This window comes from Tigriopus californicus, chromosome 5, assembly GCF_007210705.1.
Source record: "Tigriopus californicus strain San Diego chromosome 5, Tcal_SD_v2.1, whole genome shotgun sequence".
Taxonomy (NCBI): domain Eukaryota; kingdom Metazoa; phylum Arthropoda; class Copepoda; order Harpacticoida; family Harpacticidae; genus Tigriopus; species Tigriopus californicus.
In genome coordinates this window covers 4,742,941-4,759,754 of record NC_081444.1, presented here as the reverse complement: position 1 = coordinate 4,759,754, position 16,814 = coordinate 4,742,941, and the positions used below count along the sequence as shown (strand labels likewise).

The window sequence follows — 16,814 nt, the reverse complement described above, 5'->3', positions numbered from 1 at the left end:
GATTCAGGGATGTGCAAACATTTTACAAGGCAATCACGGCATCATCTCGGTTGTCTTTTTGAACCACGGCAATCTTAAGGAAGTCGTCAAGATCTGAGCGGGCAATTTTCCTCTTCTTCAAACGGAGACGGCGGCCTCGACGGCCTCGACGGCCTTGGCGGCCGGAGCGGACAGGAGCTCCGTACAGGGTGGCGGGAGGAGTGGGCACAGGGTTATTGGCAGGTCGGGAAATCAGAAGCGGGTTCTGAGGAACGGGGTAGTCATAGCCGGTGGTGGTTTGAATGGGAGCAGGGCGGNTGGGGCAGGGCGAGTTGGGGCAGGGCGAGTGGGTCTGGGAGCGGGTTGAGTTGGGCGGGGAGTGGGTCGAGGAGCAGGTTGTGTAGGCTGAGGCCTGAAGGGAGTCTGTGCATCAGGTTGGCTGTTACTTTGAGCTGGAAAGAGAATGAAGCGGTTTAACGAAGATTGTAAATAAAGTTTTCGATTATGAATCAAAATACGCACAAGTGGGGCCATCCACACAGGTATTGGCACAACCATCGAAACAACAGAGGCCAAAATTGGGACAATCCGTATCAGATTGACCTGGGGACCAGCAGTTGGAAGCGGTTCCTCCACACTCGGCATCAGATAACGGGTTCACATTGGGACATTGTCCACCGCCATTGCCATTGCCATTACCATTGTTTCCACCGGTGGAAGCAAAGGCACCTTCAGCCAAACCGTAATAGTCCTCAGAGCTAGCGCAATCCACGTTATACCTAGAAGAAAATCAGAGGGATTATGCACTTCTGTGCTCGCGTGTCAAACCCATTCTAATTTTTGCGACGGGGCCCCTACAACTCCAATTTGCATACGTATGGCTGAATTATGACTCGTTATGTGTGGCTCTCGCGCCGCGCTTGAAGCTTGAAGCTGGAATATGTTCTGCACCAATACAAATTCAAAGTTGAAATATCCTATTTTTTTCAAATATCTCCATAATGAACCCATGTGAAAAGAACTGAAATAATGAACCCTTTAGTGTTATGGGGGTTCATTCTAGCCTAACTCAATTCAAAAAGACCCATTAGTTGGGTCGCTTCCCTCTTCAGCGGAAAGTGCCGCAATGTCTCAGGATACAGTAGACACATTAATCCACGACCGTGTTTCGTGTCTTTAATGAGGGGAATTTTCCCGAGGGGGGCCAATTTTAAATTCCCTTTTTCACCTGACCTTGAACATCCAACGGAGGGAGTGGAGCCATATGGATAACCAAAATAGTGGGCGGGTTCGGCAACAACTTTTGACAACAACGACGAAAATGCTTCACCCCAACTTGCGTCAAGATGAATTGTCTCCCTTTTTCGTATCAGACATTTTGAGTTTCCATACAACACATCCGTCAGTCACACTGCCAAGAACAAATTGATCGATACCGGTGATGGCTGCATTTAGAGCACGTGATCAATGGCTTGATATCATTTTTACAGTGCTGTGCTCAGTTCAGCAAGCTGAAGATTTATGAAGTCAAAAATGACGAAGTAAATGAGAGTGAGTGGGTAGCTTTGAAAGCTGAAAGAGTCTGAAATGCTTGGAGGATGTGCAGTTTCTTTCCGGAAGTTCGTCGGAGTTGTGGGAGTTCCAGATTTTTTTTCCAAGCACAAGCGAGGATTTTTTTTGAGAAAGAAAAAAAATGAAAGATTCGCTTGAGCAAAGACGGAGAAGACTTTTGATTTGTAAACTGCGATAGATTCATCTTCAGTGAATAATGGAAGAGGACAAGAGAGGATGATGATCATGACGACGAGAGGACTGCGTACTGTAATGCACGCTTCTAATCAACCTTGGCAACCTTTTCACATCACATATCATATTCGACATCGATGAGCAGATTTGCGTTTCCCTAATCCCCCGCCTCGTGCATTATTCAACGTTTCCAAGATTTCCTACCAAATCTTGTTTGAATGCACATTCTTGCATGCCTCTTTGTTGTAGTCAATTTCTACTTTTGTGGTTTGGCCATGCCGTTGGGGCAATCTTCCCAGAGTCGATTTTTGTTAGTAGAGCACCATTAAATGGTCTTTTCTTCTGGATTGACGGGATGATTTCAATCTTATGTTGGAAGCACAAATAAACCAGGGTTAGTGGTTAGTCACGACCTTAGAATCTGGCAAAGACCTTCAATGATCCATTCATTCATCGTTGTTTACATGGTGAAGTGTTGCCAAAATCAGACCCCTAAAGACTTGAATACGACGTCTCATTCAGGTGCTTCAAGCAATTGGGAAGGTACATGTGAACTCTTATGACTGCCAATGAGGGTCTCTCGTCAATTAGACCAAACATCTGTGGTTAAAATGGCGCTTGAATAAATGCACCACCCGGAAATGTCGATTTTCGACCATGATTTCGGAATTCTCACGTGTCCAATTCTAATGGGGTCTATTAGAGCACTTGGTCAGTCGTTCCATTCAATTCCAAGACACCCAAATGCTTCGCACTAGAGACGAATTAATCTAGCACACTGGCAAAAATGAACGAGCGGAGCAGGGTGCCTGCTTAAAAAACAAATGAATGCCGCGAGTGGGACAAATTTTGAGGATCTGTTTTAATCTGTTCCTGTTGTGCAAACAGTGGGAATGACAATCTGCAATCTGGTCTCCTTGTCTCTGTAGCAATCTACTCTTGAAGGTGGATCTACCATGATGCTAGAAATTGTTTCTTGTACCCATTCATTCAGATACACCCTCCTGCTTCATTAATTTCGTGGAAAGTATCATTTGTTATCTGCAAATTGCACCCTTCTAGAATGAACCTAGTTGTGAATTCAAATATCATGTCAGTTGCCCTGAGAAGCGCAAGAACCCAGAAGTGTTAGTCACAAAACCTTGTCGATATGTTGGTTTGGTGCTGTAAAACAGTGAACAACCGCACTTGCCTCAGACCACCGTTTAATACCTTATTTCCCCTTTACTTGAACCCTGGTGGTGGATGAGGCTAAATTCAAACCACAGTAACGTTTTGAACTCGGACTGAAACTTCTTCGCTCTACGGAATGCATTAAAATCAGACACAGTCACTTTGTGGAGGTGGTAGACATGGAGGATGTGTGAAACTGAATATAATAGAATCAGTGGTCTTGAAATTGAAATGACGTTTTCCTCACGGCGACTTTTGTTCTCTTGCGACTCCCCTGCCACAATTCTACAGCATTCTCGAAATGGCATGGATGTAAAAAAGGAGCCTCATTCTTTTATCTGGCCTTGATGTCGGGTGATTTCATTTGCACTGACATTTACTATTTCCATAAAACGAAGCACGGCTCGTGTTCTCGTTGAGACGTTGTCAAGTCCATCCTTAACGAACCTCGTTTTTTTTACCCCTGTCACTTACCACCAATCACAGTTGAAGATTTGCTGTTGGAACAAGGTCCCATTTGGACACAGAAATGAGGTTGGATACATCGAGCCAGCCAACGGATCCAAGAGACACACGTGGTAGGCCTGACAGCCCATATCCACATCAGCGTAATAACCTGAAATGACACAAGAATGGAGAATTGAATTGGCGAACAAATTCACCAGGAGTTGGTCGGGACTCACTGAAGGAGCTCCTATCTTGCAAGTCACGAATTCAACTTGTGGCCCTTGACTGATCTTGGCACAACTTTGGCTTTGACTCCCTAATTCTAATTCGTTGCAAAGTGTAAAACGGACTCTATGATTAGCATAAAGCAAAACACAAGTGCGATACAGACACATAGGTAGACAATGGGACTTTGGCCCTCAACACCTTGAAGTATGCTTTACATTTTACAATACTCTAATAACGTCGAACAGGGCGTGATGAGCTACAATGTAGGAGCAAATTGACACTAATTGCTCTTTTGAAGGTGCGACTGGAGGAGAGCAACCATATCAAGGCGGGAAGTACTAATTTGCACATCACTAAAAAATGCAGGCTTCCAAGGTGTTGAGTTTCTTAAGCCTGAAATCGATTTGACTCCCGTGACAAGCATAAAATTGACACTTGAGCATCCGGAAAGCCGTCTTGAGCTGAGCCTTGGATGACAAGGCAGGACATTCCTCCAAATGTAGCCAACAAAGGTGAGTTGGTACTCGAACACTTGGAACTAAATTTGATTTTCAGTCTTCTCGACTGCCCAAGTTGACTGACGGGTATATACCTGAATTTTTACACTTTGAGCAACAAAGAGTGATTGAAATTCGGGCTGATCACGAGCTTGACGTTTGGTCGCGGAAGAACTAGTCTGTTGATCATTTGAGGGTCTCATCCTTGGAAATGGGGGATTGTTCTTGAACCAAAGGATAGCAAAGCACTATTGTTGTTCACAGAAACGTACGATTTCAATGCCAGGAAATGTTTACTCGGTTATTAGTTGCCAAGAATGTTTCCCCCTCCCGAACAATATGCACTGTTTGGATTTCGCTCTTTTACGTAGTGGAAGAACGAAATGGCTCAATCCCTGGAAGCTTAGGTTCGGAAAAAAGGTTTTAATGCTTATCCTGAGGGTTCAACAACAATAGTAGGTAGGTAGTGGGATTGATAGTGGTTACTTCAAACTTTTTGGTAGCTAAATTTTTTGTTAGCCAGGCAGAAAAAGTGTTTGGCAATTAGTATAAGAGTACATTCAGATGCCACCAACACGTGTTGAGGAAGAGCCTTGAACAAGTAATCAGTTTTCTAATTAATATGCATCACTTTACAAATATAGACGAAGAGGAGTGAAATGGCAGACATTTCATTTTCGGGTACTCGTTTGTCATCATCGACTTAAGGTGACGATACATGGAATCTATCCAGAAAAGGCCATCTTATAAGTACATTATTGGCTTTGTGATTTGCTCCTTCCTGCGTATTTTTCCCGGTAATGTGTTGATTTCAAATGAATGGTGCGTGTGAAGACGATCATTCCGAGACCTAAAAATCCACCTGTCTTCTTGGTCACGACGAGGGTGTGAGATTTATAGACGCCTTTTTCCACTCTACCCTTTGAACTGTCATGGTGTGGAAATATATGGCCATGCAAAAGGCCATCATAATTCATTTCCTTGGACTAAGCAGAGCATCCAGAAGCTGTATGTACTTGATCTCACGAATTGACCATCCAACTTCACGACTGACCCTGACGATTTGGCAACACCGCGAAATTGTGGGTTTCATTCTTCTCATTAGTCCTTTTATTGTGGGATTGTTGAAAGCCGAGGCCCGGCCATTATCTCAAGTACAAGAGTAGCAACAGTCCCGGTGGCTGATCCGTCCGTTTGCCCGTGGCTTTATTGCATGATTAAAGTCATCATTTGTCAAAGCACGCACTACTGTAGCAACAATAACAACAACGGCACAGCGGGATGACTTTGGTCGAGAAACATTTGTACTATTAGTAGTCAATTGGTTGACCCTGGGAAAAGATTTCCGAGACTAAAGAGAGGTTGGCGAGACGTTTTCGGGCCAATTAGGGTCCAATTTGTCCTTATGTACATACACGTTCATGTACGGCATGTGTGTAGGTAGGGTACGAGGGATTGATGAATTATCTAGAGGACTGAGATATGACTTTGATCAATGACTGATGAGTCCCAATCCTTTGCGAATACGATTACATTCAGTCTGATCATTTATAGCATCCTTGAACCGCTTGAAAGGACTTGATTACACGTTTCCAATCATTCATCATGCATACTTGAGATGGGTCCGACTGTATTCGGAGGTAAAATTTACATTTTTGATCTATGTCTCGAAGGACCAAAGGAATTTATGGCTTTACGAGTTTCTACGTTCTTGGCAAACCTTCACAATTCTTCATTTCATTGCCACCTAAAAGATTGAACCATTTCTCTCGTTTATTCATTATTATGTTCATTAAAAATAAGTGGCAATCTGCATCCAATAAAAGTTTAATCATTGCCGGAAAATCAGTAATTTTTCCTCTCTTTCTCCAAAGACTTCTGACAGACTAACTCTTCAGTGTTTCTATCCAAAATCCCCCCCAAAAGTTTCATTTCCCAATTCCCAAGGAATGTTCATTCCTGTTTCGTCTTGCTCAGGCATTTTACGCTTACGCAGCCTCCAAAGCTCTAAAGAGTCAACATCATCAAGTTATAATCATCATGGTTTCTTCTTCATCATCCATGCTCTTCCCACGTGGTGTTGCCTACTACCGCAAAGTACGTACATAGCACATACGGAAATTTCCGAAAGGTTGCCAAAGACGAGAACCAAGATTCGAAATCTGACCTTGACGATTGTGGCAACGAAGATGATCCCGAGAAGGACCTGGCTGATTCCTTGTCTGGAGCCATTCATCGAGGGAGAGAATCAAATCCTCAAGCAACAGAATCAAAGACGTGATCCGCATGACATGATGGCTTTATATATTGTCAATTTGTCGCCACGACGAAAAGCGTCTTGGCAATCCAGACCAATTGTTCGACTATCTTCAATACACCAATGACAAACAGCCATGCAAGACGGAAGCATTGAGCATAGTAAGCAATGAGTGACCTTCGAAACGGGATGACCTCAAAGGAGGCGTTTGTTTTGGGTTTAATTGTGGACATGATAAATCAAGTATCGATATCGCAGAATTAACATGGTCTGATTCCATAAAATTACTTCCCTGAATGATGGATTCCTCCACATGCTAGATGACGTAAGAGTCTCGATTCAATAGAGGTCAGGAGTCATGACTTATGACCTAGGCCTCAAAGAGTAATTATTGCGAATGACCTTTCTTATTCCAGTAATTTTTACAATTCTAATTAATAAGGTAGGTTTTATTTCGGAAATGTTTCATCGGGTTATGACTAATACTTCACAATGTACATTGAGGAATGTTCTCATCAATCGCTTTGCCTGTTTTCCTTGAAGGTTTTACTGCTTGAAGTTCAGGCCGCAAACCCATTCGTTCTGGGTTCAAGATCGATCTTTTGGATCGGATTTATATCAAATCTACTCAATGAAGGGGCCTTAGAACGACCTGGAAAAGGCACTCCGTTCCATGTTGTTTAAAAAGTCATTAAAATCAGAATTAATTATGGCCAATCTGGCAATACATGTCAAAGCATTGACGACAAATGGGGATGAAATAAGCGGAGAGGTCGCGGTTGAAAGAAAAAACGTCTTCCGGGGTATTAGAAACAGTATTGAATGGGAACGGAATCGTTTCTTGCGGTTCAAACTCATCTTCATTACCCACAGGCACGAGATGGACGGTCTTCTTGCACTCAGACAATTGGTTCCAAAAAAAGATCTGCTTTTAAATCTCATTTCGTTTCCGTTACGTAAGGAATACTCCAAGCCAGGGATCACAACTGGTTCTAAAGGGGGGAATGAAGGCTCCTCTTCACAAAGTGATGCTATAAACAAGCTCGCAATAGGCCGCCAAAACAGTTTGATATGGGAATATTACGACCGTCTGCAACAACAGCAACACCGAGCGTGCTGAGAACTGGATAGGCCCCCTGTTCAGTCTGGCCAAAGCGTGATAGGGATCAAGCCAACCCACCCATTCTTGATGAATATCTTTCTCGCAACCCTTGGAACGATTCGAATATACATACAAATTGCCAGTTTGAGCAGGTAATCATGATGGCCTCTCAGGAATTCGATTATTCGTTTCTGCATCCCGTGTGTCAATATACTAAACACTACAAACCGAACATCGACCAAGATAGTTCCCAGGGCTGCCAATTCGTGTGCAATCTCGGGAAACGAACTGAGTCATTGTGGCCGGGGACTCTGTTGAGAAGGGAAGTTTTGATGGATATTGAGGCTCTTTTTCCGTTTAAAGTAAGGAAACAGGCAATTTTCTGGGGTCATTGGCAGTCTGGCAAAGGACTTGGGGAGGGGGTCAATGTGGTCATATACGGTGTGTCTTGCTCACTACCTGACATGTGAACGTCCCATCCAAGCAGGGCTTTATGTTCCTTTGTCTTTGAAAAGGCAGATGAGCACCGCAGATCTCGAGACATCCCTTGTCTCCTCGAGATCTGTGAAGAATCGCGGACCTCCGCTCAGACTGGTGCGATCAAAGACCAGCGCTGATTAGGACACAATCTGCTCAAAGCATCGTCATTGTGGGTCTTGCTCCGAATGCCCATCGATCACGCTTCTAGAATGGTTTGCATACAACGTTTCAACCACGGCGATGACAATTCATCAACAGCCATTGCTGGTCCAACAGTCCGGGCTCAGAAACCCGTGAGGGCAGAAGAATGAACCTGAGTCAAATGAATGATCTTTTTAATGACTCGAATCACTCGACTGGCCTTGGCGTTTGTGAAGGGACAGGGAGGAATCCAATGCTACCATTTGTGGACGGACATAATCATCATCACCACACTCACATACACGACCCTTGGCAATGTACTAGTCAACGCCAGTCAACCACACAGTTATGGGCAGAATCTTGCCCCTCAGGGCAAAGGAAACATATTCAAGCCATGATGTTGCGCAAGTTACAAGCAAGCTCAAGCCTTAATCAACTGAATAAGTTGATAACTATCGTGAGTTTACAAGTAATCTAAATTGGTCAGTTATGAATATTTTGATTAGGGATTGTGGGAAGAATGAACGTAATTTTGAATGGATGTCTTAAAGTTGCCAGGCGGTGTGTTGTAGGCACCATAAAAACTGGCAATTGTGAGCTGTGAGAAATGAGATCCTCACTTGAACGTTACGTCATTGCATCATTTTTGAGCATGTCATTAAAAGGTCATATCAATGTCAGAGTTCTTGGTTAAAAAATTGTGAGCAAGCTGAAAAGTCGCGAGATTGTGCCTCAAGAACTCTAAGCATCTTTCAAATTTGAATTTGTCAAATCATGTCTTGGGGACAAAACTCATAATGAACCGACCATCATTCATTTTTAGGAGATTCCTCTCCTTGTTCAACACCGAAAAAGAACTCCCTGTCAAATTTGGGCACTAAACCGATTTGTTCAGGATTTACGAATGTGAGGAAGACTCGCTCAAAGCATCTATCAATATTCCCAAACGTAATAGCGTATAATAGTCAAAGGTCGTCATGATATCTTTGACGGAGTGGAGTCTAGTAGATAGTGACAGCTGATTATGTAATCAAATGGCAACACTGTCATTGAAACGCGTCAGCAAGGCCACGTTCATCTCCAAATGAGATCTTGATCCTGACTTTGGAGCCCTTAATCACTGATCAGGCCACAATCCATGGCAAATCGCTGACACTTTGGTCCAATCGGCGATCATCAATATTTGGTAGAATCATGTCTAAACGCAACGGTACTTTTGAGGCCATCTTCTTGGAATATGTTTGATTCAATTTTAATTCTATGCTGCGGTTGACCTGCGTGACGTTGACGAACAAATAATGATCAGGGTGGCCTGGGTGACTTCGCATGTTTTTCATGAAATGGATTGATGCATTTCGAGGTATTACAGGGTGGAACATTTTAAACACCATAAGATATCACCAGGGCCTTTGTGTCTCCCGAAAAGCAATCAACACCACGATTTATTGTACTTTTATGAGAGGCTTGGGCTCCCTCCAGAATATGTTAAAACTTCAGTTGCAACTGCGAAATAAAAAAGGGCACGTTCCCCATTGATATCAATCTCAATTAATGCCATGGAACATCTTCTTCTAACCATTTCAATGTGGACCCTATACAAACAAACTTTCGGTGTTAATAAATGTAAGAATTCAAAATAACAGTTTTTTCTTTGCTCTTAGTCTGCAGGGCAACTATGTCAAAAGAAAGTATCGGCAGTTGACCCCTCTTGTTATTGAGCACGTGTTCTTATTTTAGTGGTTTGTTAGACATCACCGACTTGATGAACTAGCTCTATTTATGCCATAAGTCTGAAAACGACCTCGTATTCTTGCTGACGCCTCTTGTCCCTGGTGTTGAATGGAAGAGAGGGGGCAAAATCAGAAAAGATTTATGGAGTCACGAGCAATTCCAGATGAAACAAGGAAGAAGAGCAAGCCAATATGGATGATTTTCGTGTCTTGAATCCCTTAGGCTGCCTTAGTGTGCCAAAGTTTGTAATGACCTAATCTGGATGGAGGTACAACAAAGTACACGATACACCAAACAAAGTCTCGACTGCTTTAAGCTTCATTACAAAGCCAAAGATGGCCAGGACATTATTTCCTCAGTAATGTAAACCTATTGCGCTCACCAAAAGATTTGGCTTCGCAAATCCTGCAGGTGAGCAAAAAAGTGCCGTGACACCAACACCATCATGCTCCAGATTGAAATTCACAATCTGTCATGAGGAGGAAGTGCTGAAATGTCAGTTGTTGAGAGATTTAATTGTGTTCTCACCTCCGAAAACTCGTCCTTCACAAGAGAAACTGGTCTCTTGAACGGAGCTGAAGATGGGATAGTCTACCCCCGGTTCTCCTGGAATGGAATCTCTCAACCATTGGAGAGGGTCATCTCCAGGATTCTCAATTGCCCTCACTGACGTGGCCAGCAACCCTGAAAATAGGACATGGATATATATATATAGTCAAGTATGTGCTTGACAGGGTGGTCCCCTCCTAACATCTGGTCATGATTCTTAAATGATTTAGTAAGTTCACAGAAATATTGGCAATTTCCCACGATTATGAAAAGGAAGTTTGCTTGATATGGCAGGTTATGACAACATTCGACTACAAAATGTTGCTTGGATGAACTCCAAAATACAAAGCTGATCAGTTGAATCCTATTTTTGGGGCGAAGGAAAGGGAAGTAAGAAATGTTCCCGTTTTAAATTTAGGATGAACTGAGTTGTATCAATTATCAACCGGAAAGGGCCTTTGCGTGCCTCTGGCGTCTCTCTTTATTGACTAATGCAATCTTGACAAAATTTCGGCTATGAACTATTCTCATGTTTTTCTTTGTAATTATCCAATGCGCTTGATATTTATACCCAATGCATAGAATTGGATTTGACACAAGCAGAAGCATTCAAGGGCAAACTATATTGAAACAATGATCATTACTCCCTTGCATGCACAACTATCAGTGGTATTCTAGCCACACCAACTAATGAGTTTCATTAGCATGACAGTGACTAAACACAAAATGAGATGAAACTCAAATGTAGAGTAGCTTCAACACATCTCATCTTAGTGTTTGTGCGCAAAATTCGACCAAATGAAGATTAATCTCAAAACACTTCCGTTGTCCTTTTTGAAATCCGGCAATAATAACACAAAACTGACAAACCACATACATTTCTGGTCTTGAGAGACATATCTATTCGCACTCCCGGAAAACATTTTTGTGTTAGATCATAACACAAAATTATCTCCTGAATAACCTTTGACCATTGTGTGTTATGGAATATACTACATTTTCCTACAATACTCGAAGGACAAAATGCGACAATTTGGACATTTCCGTATCAACCAACTCCCCGTCCACCTTGAATATGAAACCAAACACATGATGGACCTGGGAAAGTTGTGAATTTTGCATTCTTGGAATCGGAAAACGCTGTCAAATCCGATCCGTTGGAGTCGTGTAAGTTGACAACACACTGACGTCTCATGAACATACTCTCCACAAAACCAGGCATAAACAAACACATTCCATTCAAAAACTCATTTTACTCCATGAGATTGTATGTACATTTTCAATGGGTTTTAGTATAATTCAACTGAAATTTATCCTTATCTGACAAAATAAATTTGAGTTGATTTAGCTTAAATATAACAATTGGTTTGACATTTTCGTCACACCTTGTGACATGTTTGCGCTTTCCACTCCAGATAATCAACTACTCTATGCATGAAGGCACGTTAGAATACATACACTGGCAGTCTAACAGTTATTTTCTATCGTACTCTTATAACAACGTTTGGTTGCAACCGCAGCGAACAGGCATGTCCAATCCATAATGTCCGTAAATGATGAAAGACAATGCTTCAACGCATTCATGTCTCTAAATAAAGTCATTTCCTTGTCGGGGATAGTAGCCGTTGTTGGTGTCTCTCTTTGGCGGCAGAAATGGCTCTGATTACTGATTAGACCAATTTTACATTTTCTAGATTTGTCGCCGGCTTCCGGACAAAAAAGAACGAAAATGAATGTCAATCAAAGGAGATGAGGCATTCCAAAGTCATGTTTATGTTATTCAAGTCGTAAAATTTGAGTTATGACGAGGGGCGTGTTTGGCTTCGTTGCCTGTTTTGATATCAATTTCTGGGACACAATTGCTACTTCCGAGTCACTTTCGGTTCAATGCATCATTCAAGACAACAACCAATTTTCAGGGTGACTTTATGGTCGTTGTTCACAGGCCCGAGGCCTGTGGATTAGTAGTTTTGATACATGGGGTTGGCTTCAAAAGGGCGGCTGAGCCAAAATTGGGGGGTTATACCCAGAAATTTACTAACACACACAGACACACACCATAAAGATGAGACATCGAGATCACTAAAATGAATCCATTTCGACGAATTCCTGCAATGTTTTTCTCCAAGCTTCTTCACTTGGGCTTTTATCTCAATAGACATTTATTTATTGTGCCATTCATCAAAGTCTGTTGGATTAACTCATCATGTTGTATTATGTGTTCTGTTACTTCCCCAGTGTTGTTTTTGTTTTCCGCCTTTCATTTCAAGTTATTTTCGGCCCATATGGCAGGACGTAGAGGCATTGTTTTCTTTAGTGTGACCATCGTAGACACTATCAACAAAGCAAGCAAGCAATCAAGCTGACGCAACCCCAATCAAGGAATTGAGGGTTTTCTCAATTTGGGGAAGCTCACTAATCAAAATCATATTTACGGACCTGAAGTCTGCAATCAGAAGAGCATGTCTGATCGACAAGACATTATTGCGGAAGATTCGTTTTCAAGGCTTTGACGTATGGTCTCTCTCGGGCATCTCAGCCCATAACATTCCCTTGATTCTGAGGCCTGATTTCTGATTCTATGGAGCAAACTTTATGACACGAGAAAATGGTATCAGGGCTGGGTTGAATGGGCTAATAACGAGAATGATCGGGATCTTTTACAAAATATCGATTTTCCCAATTTCGGCAAGGTCGATCCGATGAAAGAGAAAAGATCCTCCAACGGATTACCAATACAATAAGGCATTTCATATTTAAAGGGAAATACGTCAAAGTCAGGTCAAATGGTCCTTTTTAAACGATGCATATCACGCACTTGAAACCATTTAAAACAAAGGCGAAGCTTTTTTTTTTACCGAACGGAATCATACTTTGCATTCGTTCGTGCTCATGGTACAGTATAGTGTGACCTTTGATGGCAACTTCTGACTTGCTCATGACCTTTTCCATCGGAACCACAAACCAGAGCAAAAAAAGTAGTTAACACACACTGCACAGTTTTACGACGCCCCACTTTCATGCATTTTTCTGACATATTATATCACTTTCAATTATGCGATAAGGCATCCCAGATGAGTTGTTTTGGCCGTGTTGAGTGGCTTTTTTCTTGAAGATGGCACGATAAACGAGAAAGGATTACATGGAAGCGGATCGTCAGAGAAGGGTCGTCCAACTCAGGTAATGGATATTGACCATTGCCGGGCATCATCAATCCAAAGTTCATTGACAGACCAAACACGTTTAAGTGAGCCAACACAACAACCACGAGAAACCATAAAATTTCATGCATACATTGCTGCTGGGATTGGCTTCCGTCTCCGATTAGTTTTCCCGAGCTTGAACGTGTCTTTTTCGTCATTTCAACATTGAAGAATGAAGCACTAAATGTCTTCTTCCCCTTCTTGTAATCTTTTTTTTATATTGGATTTAGGTCAATGAGGTGTGAATTGTATACCATGTGGACGGTAGGGGTGGATAATTAATGATGCATTTCTAGCAAATTGAGCCTAGCAGCGAGTGGTTCGTTCAGATGATGCTCGGAGTGTCAATGCTACACTTGAACTCGGCCGATTGATGATTTATTTGCATTTTTACGCCCACATGGCTTGTCTTGGCATGGACGCCGCGGAATTGTGTGAAAGAAATTGCTGATTGAGATCTCACCATTCGTGTGATTACTGACGTCCAACCAATTTCTTGTTGGCCCTCTGCCCAACATTGATTGAAACTAGAGTATCAAGCCTCTGAGCTCGGCTGGATATCTGTATTGCTCGCATGTTTTCACCGCCTTTGCAAAGTCTTGTTGCCATTTCGCTTCCGAGCTACTAATCCTATTCATTGCTTCTTGCTTCCCACTCAAAGAAGGTATTGTTGGCATATCTTTTCAAGTTACCTTGTAATTGACCTTGGAATTTCAATTGAAATCAAGTAAGAAAAGAAATTCATGATTGACAGATTTCAAGCAAAGTGCCTTTTTTAGCTACCTAGCTCGCTCGCATTGCGCTAAAACATGTCTAAGTATTCAGTCACGACTATTTTGAGCTTTTGACACAGATTCTTGGAAACACTGTCTCTATCATGGTTCCAAGAGTTGGTTTAAAAGTATCTTACTTATACTCGGGAATGGCTTCTCTTTCAAATCCTAAAGAATATCCACTGTTTTAACACAAAGCTAACATATTGTGACAGATGGCTTATTTCAACACCAGCTTTTTTTTCTTGATATCTGGTTCAATGCAAATGACCAATGTGAAGTCAAACCCAGATTATGTTCTTTCTAATTGAATGAGTGTAATAGTGCCATCATGACCACTAAAAGCACAAACCAGCTCATACTCATTAGGTTGCAAGTTGGATCATTCTGTCTGTTTTTGGCATTGTCTTGTCAGATTTAATGACCCTTAAAAATTGGCCAGGGTCAACTAGTCCCCATGAAAAAAAGAGTTGGGAGTGGCAAATTGGCGATTCCTCTCAAATGGATGACCCCAGACCCCAAAAAGAGATGTCCAAAGATCAAGAGGACCCTGACATTTGCCAGTAAATGAGAGCAATTTGCAAGCTATGCAAGTGGCTAGATCTCCGCCTAATGACTCATTTTTTCCCGGGAACTGTTCCTAAAACTCCTCGCCTACAAGGAAGAGAACCACACCAACCTCAGAGGGTCGTGAACGTGAGAGTGAAGTGTGAATTTTGAGTTCCGACTTCTGATTGGCTTTGCGAATCATCGGTCTCATTGTTTTCCCAGCCCCAAATTCGTGACTTCATTTTATCTCGGTGGGAGCCCGACATTGTGCCTTCTGAGTGTAGTTGGGACTGAGAGCAAAGATGATGACGATGATGATGATGATGATGATGTGTCAAGGGCGTGAAGAAGAAAAGAAACAAACTCAGTGTGCATCCATTCCCAGTGACACAGACCATTTTGAAGGATCCAGTTTTCTCTTTCAATATCTTGCAAGAAGCGAGTAGCAAGATTTGGTCTTGATTTTTACGTTGAGCAGAAATTTGCGAGGCTTAGCCACGATTGGCATTTTTCGTTTTCGATTAGCAGGCTAGAATATTAACACTTAAGATTAACTAATTACTATTTGTTAAACTACTCGTTGTTGAGACGCTTTCATGTCTGGTCTCTGTTGACGTGCATGCACAAATCGAGCATTTGATTTATCTCCTTCGAATCAAGGAAATGGAAACCTAGTGTATTTTACCCTTTTTGTTTCCAAAATCTATGGGTTTCGGGCATTTGGTTTGTCTATTGAAACATTTTGCTTTTACCATGCGATCGGTCAAGAAGTCCTAGATAATTCAATAAATGACAAGTTTCAGATTTCAGTCTTCAAAAGCTCCATTTCATCAGTAAAGACGGGGAAAAGTGTGAGAAGAAACAAGAAACGTATTATTTCATTTTAAGCATCAACGATGGCCAGACATTCTTTTATCAAATTTTCCGACAAAAAGTCGTTTGCTCATTTCCAAACATGCTTTAACAAAGAAATAGAACAAATAAATCTGAGCATTATTTTGGAGTGCAACACGTGCCAGCCAAAGACGTTAATGCTTCTGAATGTTTTTGACGTGAAAGTGATTGGCCAATAAAATCAAAATGACTAGTGTAAAAAGGTAAATCTCCAAAAAATTCCCCAATTCGGATTATTCATCAAATTTCTTGACATCAAATGAAGCACTATTCTGAGCCAAATTATTGAGCACCAATCAATTTATCAATTTGATATGTATAAGCCCAATCTGCGAGCGTCGAAAGCTCCACGAAAGCCCATTTTTGCTACTGACAGAAAGAACTTAGTAATCAATATCTCAAATCAAAAAAATATTGAAAAATAAAGTGCAGCTGGTGTTTCGACATACTACATAGAAGGTATCCCGAAATGCTAAAATAGATAGTACCAAAACTTGGCAATTCTTTCCTTCAAGAATATCACTACTGACCACTAAAAAGAAGATCATCCACGTTTAGGCCACATCGCCAACGAATCAAACGATAACTAGCCAATAAATCAGCATGAATAGATTTTGGGCGGCATTTAAATACTACACAAGCAAAAGCTTAGCCAAACTTGAAGGGCCAAAGACGTGAATTGATTAATCGCAAGACCTTGTAGAAGTAATAGTACATACAATGCCTACGAGTACACTGCATGATGTACTTTTCAATCAGATCAGAGATTCTCGAACGAGCCTGCCAAAAAGGTCACCTTTCGACCAACCCCAAAATACGGTTTCGAATTTGCTCGGGACTGATTAAAAACAGCTGGAATTTGGTCGCTCATGTGTGAAAATTTGATCCAATATAATGTCATGTGAGGCCAATAAAGGATAGGGAGGAAGTCTGGTGGGATCATCAAACTTGGATGTTTGCTCTTTGGATGGACCATCATTCGCACATCTTTGTAAAACGTATTAGCATACAAATTTCAAGAGCAAATGCTTTTTGGGGACTTTCAAAGACAGATTGATGGACTGT

At 41.8% G+C, this 16,814-nt stretch overlaps 1 protein-coding gene across 2 annotated transcripts in view; it reads right to left on the bottom strand.

Annotated features, from left to right (window-relative positions):
* Positions 1 to 86: 86 nt before the first annotated feature.
* LOC131880384 (uncharacterized) overlaps positions 87 to 16,814 on the bottom strand; it is a 17,138-nt gene continuing 410 nt past the window's right edge. The window contains exons 2-5 of one of the 2 annotated variants that reach the window (XM_059227011.1): positions 10,310 to 10,465; positions 3,373 to 3,514; positions 502 to 758; positions 87 to 431 (exon numbers count right to left, since the gene is read on the bottom strand). In XM_059227011.1, the coding sequence (XP_059082994.1) occupies positions 232 to 431; positions 502 to 758; positions 3,373 to 3,514; positions 10,310 to 10,465 (755 nt within the window). In that variant the 3' untranslated portion in view covers positions 87 to 231. Of the gene's footprint in view, positions 432 to 501; positions 759 to 3,372; positions 3,818 to 10,309; positions 10,466 to 16,814 lie in introns of those variants that run through there. The other variant, XM_059227010.1, reaches the window with a different exon arrangement.